General features: G+C 44.3%; 1 protein-coding gene across 1 annotated transcript; it reads right to left on the reverse strand.

Moving 5' to 3' along the window:
* Window positions 1-7,206: 7,206 nt before the first annotated feature.
* LOC135152044 (uncharacterized) lies at window positions 7,207-8,948 on the reverse strand. The gene is made up of 2 exons (XM_064091497.1): window positions 7,577-8,948; window positions 7,207-7,490 (listed from the first exon to the last, which is right to left on the reverse strand). The coding sequence occupies exons 1-2, from the start codon at window positions 8,946-8,948 to the stop codon at window positions 7,207-7,209; spliced, it is 1,656 nt and encodes a 551-aa protein (XP_063947567.1).
* Between the last annotated feature and the right edge of the window lie 2,311 nt (window positions 8,949-11,259).

The following is an 11,259-nucleotide window of genomic DNA, read 5'->3' on the forward strand; positions in this document are numbered from 1 at the left end:
TTCGACAAATATCGTAGTAATTTATCAAAAGTTTATAGAGGTTTTAATATCATGTATTTGCCGTATCCTCTACCGAGATGAGGTCTTGGGGCGCTCTTGTGTTTTTCGAGGCTAAATTCTATTTTATTGGAAATTTTGGGATTAAATTCCAATTTTTAGAATTTTTTGAGCCTTTTAATAACTTTCAAAATAATTTTGAGAATTAAATGTCAACTTTCTTTATTCCTTCAGATTTTTTGGAATTTATTCCAATTTTTTAGAATTTCCAGAATATGATTAAAGAATTATTTAATTCTTTAATTCGATCAATCCTTGAATGAAAAGTGTCTCCTGGGCGTGCCTTGCCACGTCGAGGAGGCATGTATGGTGCCACGCCTAGGAGGCATGTATGGTGCCACGCCTAGGAGACATGTCTCCTGGGCGTGGTTGCATTAAGCCAGCCAAGGCTGGTTTGTGTGGTGCTTCCTTGGCGTGCCTTGCCACGCCAAGGAGGCATGTTACCTGCCACGGCTGGGAGACGTGTCTCCTGGGCGTGGATGAGTTAGGACAACCGTGGTTGATTGTTTAGTTGCTTCCTTGGCGTGCCTTGCCACGCCAAGGAGGCATGTTATCCACCACGCCTAGGAGACGTGTCTCCTGGGCGTGGATGAGTTAAGCCAGTCATGGCTGAAGTTTTTGATGCTTCCTTGGCGTGCATAGCCACGCCAAGGAGGCATGTTATCCACCACGCCTAGGAGACATGTATCCTGGGCGTGGGTAGATTAGGCCAGTCATGGCTGATCGAGATGATGTTTCCTTGGCGTGCATTGCCACGCCAAGGAGGCATGCTGTTTACCAGGCCTAGGAAACATGTCTCCTGGGCGTGGATAAGTGTAGCCTGTCACAGGTTGAATAAGTTGTTGCTCCCTAGGCGTGCTATGCCTGGCCTAGGAAACATAGTTTTTAACCACGCCAACCATACATAGTCACTTTATTACTTTAATGAAATTATCATTTATTTTTTAAATAAACGATGTTTTTGCTCAACAAGTGAATGTGCCCTGGGTGTTGCATGCCCCGCCACGAAGACATGGTGTGTACCACGCGTAGAAGATGTCTTTCTGAGAGCCAAGTAGTGTTATATGTTGTGGGCCTTAGTCTATAACTTGTCAGGCCTATATAGCTTATTTTTCTTTTAATTTTTCGAATGCCCCCCAGAATTCTCGAGATCCTTCTAGAAAGGGTTTAATTTTTCAAATTCGTGGGCTTCCCGCCTCTGACACGGCTTAATGACCGGCCCAAGGCCCAGTTTACGTGTTGTAGCCAGTTCGTTTTAGGGTTTACCGGTAAGTAAACCGGTTGTAGATTGCCTATATAATGAGTGACTGAGAGTTCATTTCTCATTTCACCCAAAATTTTCAAGTTTAAGAGCTAGAAATCCTCCCAAACACTCTCAAACATTCTCTAGTTTTTCGGCGAGTTTTTAGGCGCATCTCCGGCTATCTTCAAGTTTTTTCCAGATTCCGGCCGATATTCAAGACCTTTTTCAGTTTCCGGGCGATCTTTAAAGATTTTCCCAGATTCTGATCAATCTTCATCCTCCTTCATCACTTTCTGGGTTTTCAGCCTTCATTTTTGAAGATCGATGGCGGATTCTTCTTCATCTCAGCAATCTCAGTTATCTCAGCCTTCTGCGGCCAAGCCCAGGGCCAATCGAGGTAAAAAATCTCTCGTTCATGCAAGCGTTTTTTCTCTTCGCGATCTGCTTTCTGAGTTTTGCCAAGCTTTTCCGAATTTACTCCATTTAGATGCATACAAATTCCCTTCCAAATACGATCAAAAGGACGTTGATGCCATAGCCTATTTGTTTGGCATCAACGGGCCTTATAGGGCCGAGGCCCCAGGCCCAAATGATCGAGCCTGTTACCCAAAACCTGGGGCCATTCGTATTTATAAAGAGACTTTTTATGCGGGCTTCAGGTTACCTCCACCTGAATTCGTTTTTAGACTCTTGGCTGAGGCCCGAGTTTGTCCGACCCAACTCCAGCCCAATGGATGGAAATTTATTTATTGTTTCTTGGTTCAGTGCAAAAAGCATGGTATTGAGCCCAGTGTCTCCGTTTTTAGATACCTTTTTAAGTTTGTCAACGCGCCCAATGACGAGGGTTGGGTCAAGATCCAGTATAGGACCTTGGCCCGTAGCATTTTTGTTTCGGGCACTGCCCCTGATTCACTTCCCCACTGGAAAAAACAGTGGTTTTATCTTTACTTAAATGAGGGGAACTGGGCCGATTATTTTTATTCAGACTTTAGTAGGGCCGAAGACGGGCCTGTTAGATCTTTAAAATTGGGGGTGGAGGAAGAAGCTGCAATAAAAATTTTAACCGGGGATTGCCTCCACCACTGCTCCGTTCTCGTTTCTGAAGCCTCGCTCCAGGAACACGGGCTTAGCGATTTGGGCCCAGAGGGTACTTTACTTTTACCTTTACTTCTTTTGGGCCTTATCTATTTACCATGTGTTCTAACCATTTCATAATTTTATGTTTGCAGCCTTGGATAGATTAAACACCATTTTTGCGAAGAGGGAGCAGGCCGCTGAAAAAGTGGTGCCGGCCGAAGTCCAACGGGTCAAGAGGCCCAGGAAGAGCGAGGCCCAAGAAGTCATGGAGAAAGTCCCAGCTTTTTTGGCTCCAAGACCCAAAGCTGTGGATGAGGACCCAAGTCCTTACGTGGTCCAATGGGGCCTTTTGAATAAGGATACTATCGTGGGCGATGCCCGGGCCGCCGCTGAGCGGTCTAAGAACGTCGTGACTCCGCGCGACCGGGCTCACGTGGTCGAGTCCTCCGACGATCTACAGATCGAGATGTTCGGGGCCCAAGCGGTTGCCACGGTAAGGCCCAAATACCCTTTTTCCGATATTTGATGATTTTTCCTTTCCGTACTTGGAAATATTTTTCACCCCCTTTTTTACTTAGGTGTTTTCTGACTTAGTAATTCTCCGTTTATTTTGTGCAGATGAACACCTACCTTCAAGCCGCCGTGCATAATTTGAAGGCGGTGAGGGCGGAGAAGGCGATTGCGGAACGCGACCGTGATCGTTACTTCGAAACCTCGGCCGCCAACTTTGAGCAATTTAGGAAGGTCGAGGCGGAGCTCGTGGCGGAGCAGGAGAAAGTCCGCACCCTGGAGGCGGAGTTGGCGCGGGTCAGAGCGGAGGCCGTTGAAGATTTCAAGAAATCCCAAGAGTACGAGGATCTCCTGATGGCGGAGTACGATGCAAGCTTCCCTAAGACGTTCAAGTCTTGTTGGGTTAAGATTATCGAGGAGCTCGGTTCCCAAATTGAGGGAGTTACCCTGGAACGATTCCCAGTTCCAGACCTTCAAGGGAAAGAAATTTCCTCTCCCACGGAGGTCGAGAATCTTGGGGACTCGCACCCAGTTGACTCCCAAGATGGGGAAATTCCGACCGAGGAACTCGAGGTCGAAGAGCGATGAGACTGGGGCGAATCTCGGGGAAAAAGCTCAAGACGTTGAAGCCCAGGATGAGACTCCTCTTGGGGAGGCCCAAGACGCGGCCCAACTCCAGGGGAAGGAACAGGACGAGGAGGCTTTCGATGACGGGCTCCCCTAGACTAGGCCTATTTCAGCCCTGCGTGGCTTATCCTTGTATTTATTTAACTTATTCGGATATTTATACCCTTCGGGGTTTTAACTTATTTATTTAAGTTACTTTTGTTTCATATTTTGCATATCGTGCATTTAATATTCTTTACTTAGAATATTTTAGATTAACTCTCGTAAGATTTGTTAATTCAAATCTCGAAATAGTCACCGGAACTTTAACTTTCATGAATCGGGATTAATTCAAAGTAATTCTCACTTAGAATTTCAAAACTCCAAATCGTCTTCCAATGATTAGGTTGGGCTTACAGCTTGGATTCTCGTAATCATTTTTTAGTGATTGTGATAGCCCATCAGGGTCGGTTGACTTTTAACCGACATATTTGGGCTTGGAATTTACTTAGTATCTTTTCTCAGCTTCAAGCCTTTATCCATTTTCAGGATGTTTTATTCGAAGGTAAACATAAATAAGTTCATAACACTTTAACAAAAACAAGGCTAAAAATCCTCGGGACTTTCATTAATATCATAGTAAAAGAGATAAACTATTCTTGAATTCAGCTACATGGCAGTGGTCGAAATGACCTTATTCTTGTGATAACTATTAATATCTACTATCATAGGATATGTATCAAACATAATATATCTTCAAGTTGGTCGCGTGCCAACTTCTTGGGACTTCAATTCCTTCAAGGGTCTGAAGCTTGTATGAGCCATGGCCCGTAACAGCCTTAATTTGATATGGGCCTTCCCAGTTAGGAGCCATCTTGCCCTTGGGGCCCACCCCAGAGGCTTCAACCTTTCTAAGTACTAGATCTCCTTCTCGAAAGTATCGTTCTTTAACTCGTAGGTTGTAATAGTAGGAAGCTCGCTTCTGGTTTTCCACAATCTTAGCATGAGCTTCATCACGGATTTCATCAATCATGTCGAGTGCAAGTCTCATGCCTTCCTCATTGGCTTCCGGCTCATATTGCTGGACCCTTAAGGAAGTATGTGTGATTTCTAGGGGTACGACTGCCTCAGCTCCATAAGCTAACTGGAATGGGGTTGTTCCGGTAGAGACTTTACAAGTTGTTCGATACGCCCAAAGTATTGGAAGCAGTTCCTCGGCCCATGACCCGTGGGCCTTCTCAACCCTCTTTTTCAGTCCATCAAGGATTATCCTATTAGCCACCTCAGCTTGTCCGTTAGCTTGAGGATGAGCAATCGAGGTGAAGCGCAGTTCAATTGAATAATCTTCAGAATAACTCTTAAACTCAGCATTGTTGAACTGGGTCCCATTGTCTGTCACCATGATTCGTGGTATTCCATACCTGCAGATAATATTTTCCCATACAAACTGAGCAACCTGTTTGGTGGTTATCTTGGCCAGTGGTTTGGCCTCAATCCACTTGGTAAAGTAATCAATTGCTACCAATAGGAACTTCCTTTGTGCACTAGCAAGTGGAAACGGTCCAAGGATATCCATTCCCCACATGGCAAAAGGGATAGGAGTATTGATAGATGTCAACATCTCAGGGGGGCTGTCGCACTATTGGCGCGAACCTTTGACATCGATCGCACCTCTTCACATATTCTTGGGCATGCTTTAGCATGTCAGGCCAATAAAATCCTAGACGGGTGACTTTGTGAGCCAATGCCCTTCCTCCAAGATGTTGGCCACACACCCCTTCATGAACTTCCCTAAGAGCCTCTCGTGCCTCATCAGGCCTTAGGCACCTCAAGTAGGGGATGACAAACGACTTCCGATATAAGATCCCCTCAATGAGCACGTACTTAAGGGCCCTTACCTGCAACTTTCGTGTTTCATCAGCATTGGTTGGTAGATGGCCATTTTCAAGGTACAATTTGATTTCATCCATCCAGGTGGCTCCCGTATCAATCGGAGCAACCAATTTTGCATCGATGCTTGGGGTTCTCATAACCTGATAATAAACACTTCCCGAGCATACCTCATCATCAGAGGATGCAAATTGGGACAAGGCATCAGCCTTAGTGTTCTCCTCTCTTGGCAAATATTCTACAATACATTCTTCGAACAATGCCATTTGAGTCTTTACAATCCTCAGATATCTAAGCATTGTGTCTTCCCGAGCTTCAAACTCACCATTCACTTGGAAAACCACCAGCTTCGAGTCACCACAGACCTTCAAGTTCCTTACCCTCAGGGTCCTGGCTAATCCAAGCCCATCTATCAAAGCCTCATATTCGGCTTCGTTGTTAGTAGTTGGGAAGTCCAGCTTAATGGCGTATTCCACAGTAAAGCCATCGGGGCTTTGGAGCACAAGTCCTGCACCACTACCTTTTGTTTTTGAAGCCCCGTCAAAAAATAGTAACCAATATTCTTTAGGTTGCTTGGGTACTTCACCCTTGTTTTCAACCTTGTCCTCAATCTTTTCCTCTTGCCCCCCGACTTCCCCGTTGTTAATGGTACATTCAACGAGGAAGTCAGCTAAAGTTTGAGCCTTAATCGCTGTTCGCGGTTTGTATCGGATATCGAACTCCCCGAGCTCAATTGCCCACTTGATTAATCTTCCACTAGCCTTCGGGCTATGTATGACAAGACTTCTATTTTATGAGATTGAAAATAGGGTCTTAGCTTCCTTCAGGCCGTAATCATGGCCAAAGCAAATTTTTCGATCACGGAGTAATTGAGCTCTGCCCCATGCAAAACCTTGCTCACGTAGTACACCGGTTTTTGAACTTTCAACTCCTCTCGAACTAATACAGCACTCAGTGCTTGTTCTGAAACAGCCAGGTATACATACAAGGTCTCTCCATCAATGGGTTTCGATAGGAGAGGTGGCTCTGCCATGTACTTCTTTAGTTCCTCAAAAGCTACTTGGCTCTCTTCTGTCCACTCGAAATTCTTAACCTTCTTCAAAGCTTTGAAGAAAGGTAAGCATTTGTCTCCTGACTTGGATACAAATCTTCCCAGGGCTTGCGATCCTACCTGTTAACTTTTGTACATCCCTTATACTTTTGGGCGGTTCCATGTCGAGGATAGCTTTTATTTTGTCAGGGTTGGCCTCAATACCACGTTTGGAGACCATTAGACCAAGGAATTTCCCGGAACCAACCCCAAAGGCACACTTGGCTGGGTTCAACATCATCTTATGCGTCCTCAGGACCTCAAAAGCTTCTTTCAAATGCTCTAGGTGATCCGCTTTATTCAAGCTTTTCACTAGCATCTCATCAACGTATACTTCCATAGTTTTACCTATCAGATGCTTGAACATCTTGTTTTCCAGGCGTTGGTATGTGGCTCCTGCATTCTTAAGCCCAAATGCCATAACCAAATAACAGAATACACCAAAGTCAGTAATGAATGATACCTTAGGGACGTCGTCTTTGTCCATCCGGATCTGATTATATCCACTGAATCCGTCCATGAAGCTTAACATCTCATGGCCAGCAGTGGCGTCTATCAGCGTGTCTATCCTTGGAAGAGGGAAACAATCCTTAGGGCAAGCATCATTCAGATCGGTGAAGTCTACACACATCCTCCACTTTCCATTTGCCTTCTTGACCATGACAGGGTTAGCTAACCATTCTGGAAATTGAATTTCCTCAATAAACCCGGCTTCCAACAACTTATCTACCTCCTATTTAATGGCTTCCTGCCTTTCGGGAGCGAAATTCCTCTTCTTTTGCTTAATCGGTTTCCTATCAGGATTCACATTCAACTTGTGAGTCATGAATAAAGGATCAATACCTGGCATGTCAGCCGCTGTCCAAGAAAAAACATCGCGATTGGTCCTCAAGAACCTCACAAGCTCTTGCTTCAAGTCTTCCTGGAGTAATGCTCCAACATAAGTGACCTTTTCGGATTCCTCAGTATACAATGGGACTGGAACCAAATCTTCGGCAGGCTTGCCTCTTCTTTCTTCTTCTTCCCGAACATCGAGATATTCTATGGGTAGCACTTGCCCCCCCCCCCAGCTCCTCCGGATCTTAATGCTCCAATATAACAACTTCGGGCCATTTTCTGGTCTCCCAGTTCTTCTCCAATTCCATTCCAAGTCGGGAATTTAATCTTCATGTGATAAGTGGACGGGATTGCCTTAAAAGCATATATTCCAGTCCTCCCAAGGATGGCATTATAGGTTGATGAGGCTTTAACGACCAGGAAATTTACCATACACGTGGCTTGTCTAGGTTCGGTACCCATGGTTACAGGAAGTTGGATCATGCCTTCAATCTTGGTTTCCACATTATTGAAGCCATATATAGGCATATCCGAGGGTGTTAGTTGAGTATCGGAGTATCCCATCTTTTCATAGGCATCATAGAACAAGATATCCACCGAGGCTCCATTATCAACCAGCACTCTCTTTACAGACGAGTTTCCAATGACTGGAGTGATTACTAAGGGGTCATCATGGGGGAATTTCACCTTCTCAAGGTCAATATTATCGAATGCCATTGTATAGTCAATTTTTGCCCGTTTCGGGGGTTCTCCAACTATATTCATCACTTCTCTTGCATAAGCTTTTCTTGAATTACTCGAAGTGCCTGCAGCCGTAGGCCCTCCGGAGATTACGTTAATCACAGGCCCTCGAGGCTGAGTTCTCTTATCATCATTGTCTCTTCCACGACTGTCATTGTCCCGATAATTCTTGTCTCCATCCTTGGTAAATTTAGACAACTTGCCTCTTCGGATCAAGAATTCGATTTCGTCCTTCAGTTGTCGACAATCATCGGTCTTATGCCCCGTGTCTTTGTGGAATCGACAATACAAATCTTTGTTTCGTTTCTCTAGGTCGGTCCTTATGGGCTTCGGCCATCGAACACTCTCATCCTTTTCGATCTCCATTAGGATCTGACTTCTTGGGGCGTTGAGCCTAGCATATTCTGTGAACCTTGGTCCTACCTTCTTTTTAGCAGGCGACTTCTCATCATCATCCTTTTTGGCATATTTGTTCTCAGCGTTATACTCGACATCGTTTCCACGTTTCTTAAAATTGGTGTTCAGCCCTTGGTTACTCTGGGATTTCCTTAGGCTTTCTTCCGCCTTAATGTACTTCCCGGCTCTTTCTTGCAAGTCGTTCATATTATCGGGGGCCCTCTTGGCTAGAGACTGGCGAAAGTTGTCATCAGTGGTACCTTGCTGGAGTGCAATCATGGCTACCTTCTGATCTAGGTCCGGGACCTTCAAGGCTTCTTTGGTAAAACGATTCATATATTCCCGGAGTGATTCATTCTTACCTTGATGCAAATTCATTAGAGAGGCAGAGCTCTTAACATGCGTTTTGCTTCCAACAAATTGCCCTATGAAAGCCCTGCTCAAGTCAGCAAAACAAGAGATAGAATTAGGGGGAGGGCGACTATACCAATGTTGCGCCATCCCACTCAAGGTTTGAGGAAAAGTGCGGCACTTGATTGCTTCAGTGACGGGTTGGAGCAACAGAGCGTTCATGAAGGCCCGAACATGATTAGCGGGATCACCCGTGCCATCGTAAGCTTTAATGGTTGGGAGCTTGAATTTTCAGGATATTCTTGCACCCATGATTTCTTGCGTAAAAGGGGGAACGGGGTTATCAGGATCGCCTGCTGGTAACAAGTGAATTTGATTCATGACGGTCTGACGAGGGTTTTCGTCCCTTGGTTCCGGAGGCGGTAATCTGGCCTGATCCCTTTTTAATCGTGCGATCTCCTCCTCATAAGCACGGACTCGATCCTCATAGGCTTGGTTCGTTGCTCCTCGGGGCTCATTGGCTTCTTGCCTATGGCGACGCTGACGGTGTCGAGTAGGGTCAGCATCTCTCCTCCTTCGAGGGGGGGTATCATGCTCCTGCGCCGATTCAGAGGAGTCGTAGTCAGTTACATTCACATAGTCGTCTCCCATGCCTCCACGAGTGGTTGTTGTGACCGTTGAGTAATGTGTGCCGGCGTCACTAATGGTTGAAATTACTCGAGTCATAGGGGGCAGCGTGCCAAAAGTCAGTGGAAGAGTAGTTTGAGCAGCAGTGGTCCCAAGCGGGATGGAGGCGGTGATGGGAATTGACTCGGTAGAGATTCCGGTGGTATTTCTATTACGGGGAACGTGGATTTCGGAACGTGGCCCGGTCGGGTTTGTCATGGTTGTTGTCTTCTTTCGATAGACGGCGCCAAATGTTATGGAATTGAAAACAAAGGGCGTGAGCGATTCGTGCTTTGGACTGGTCTAGGTGCGAGATGCCTACGTATCTTCTGTTAGGAGAAGAATCAAGTCCAAAACGTAGTTCTAGTTATGAGGGGTAGAACCCTTTATATAGGCGCTTCGGAGTCAGAAGTTGGATGGAAGTATGATTCCACGTTCCAGACTTCGTATCGAAGTACGCTTCGGAGTAACAGATAAGACAGAACTCTAATCTCACCAAGAACTCCGGGACGTTTATCCACGAGAGTTAGTTGTATCGTAGGACTTAGCTTCGTAGCTGGACCTTTGTATGGGCCTCGAGCCCATCCAAGTCTTCCTTACGGCCCATATATATCTGGTTCGGAGCGCCATTGGGCCAAAGCGGAATTCCTCATGATTAAACCGGCTACACGGGCCTTTATTGGATCGGGTCGTAATACTTAATGAACCTAATCCCTATCAAAAAGAAAACGAAGTAGAAGAGTATACATATACTCACAGATATGGGTGAGGCGCAACTTGGTTAATTACCAAGTTGCCCTCCATACATCACACAGAGAATGTGGCTGAGTGCAAGTATTGAAATGACAGGACTGCCCCTTATACACATACAGTGTATAAGTGGCGCAACTATGAGGGACTTAGACAAAATCTAAGTCGCAAACACTACACAGCCAAACCACAGTGTGGAGGCGTAACATTTGACTTTGAAAAAGTCAAAGTTTGCGCCGAAGCTCAACCTTATGCAGTACTTAGAATTTTTCGAGTTTAACTCCAAAAACGCATAAATACCAAGTGTATCAAATTTATTCTACTTAAGAACAAAACAATTTGATACAATAAAAATCACAATTAAATCAAATAAAGTTTTAACTAAATTAATTTCAGTCAAACAATATTTAATTAATTATGCTGCAAGTATTTTAATTAAAATCTAATTAATGGATAACTTTAAATAATTTGAATTGCTTCAAATCCATTAATCAAATATATTTAAAATATGAATCAAATAAAGACTAATATTCATTAATTGAATATAAGTACTTAAATAATTCAAGAAAATTAATTCTAAATATCTAACACATAGCAAATAATCACATAATCATTTAAAGATCATGCAAATCATATAAATCATGGTAAATAGTTAAAACTAATTATCAGATAAATATGTAAAATACTTGATGCTCTTTGTAAATTCAGAAGTCCTGAAAATATTGACATTTTAAAACTTGTGAACTAACGAACGAATTGCAGTTATTTCTTGTCTAATTCATTAGACATATTTAATATCCCAAGTTCACCAACCAGACTAGAGAAAGTGGATTCGTCTAGTGGTTTAGTGAAGATGTCTGCAATTTGTTGATCAGTAGGTACAAAGTGTAACTCTACTGTTCCATTCATGACATGCTCGCGAAGGAAATGATACATGATATCAATATGCTTTGTCCTGGTGTGTTGAACAGGATTGTTGGCAATGGCAATGGCACTCGTGTTATCACACAGAATCGGAATTTTATCCAACATGAGTCCATAATCT

Source organism: Daucus carota, chromosome 4, assembly GCF_001625215.2.
Source record: "Daucus carota subsp. sativus chromosome 4, DH1 v3.0, whole genome shotgun sequence".
Lineage (NCBI taxonomy): Eukaryota > Viridiplantae > Streptophyta > Magnoliopsida > Apiales > Apiaceae > Daucus > Daucus carota.

What these genes read in the sequence shown, in the direction of transcription:
- LOC135152044 (XM_064091497.1), bottom strand. Translation starts at nt 8,948, where the DNA reads ATGGCGCAACATTGGTATAGTCGCCCTCCCCCTAATTCTATCTCTTGT. An exon ending in AGACCAGAAAATGGCCCGAA is followed by an intron (nt 7,491 to 7,576) that starts GTTGTTATATTG and finishes TTCGGGAAGAAG; the next exon opens with AAGAAAGAAGAGGCAAGCCT.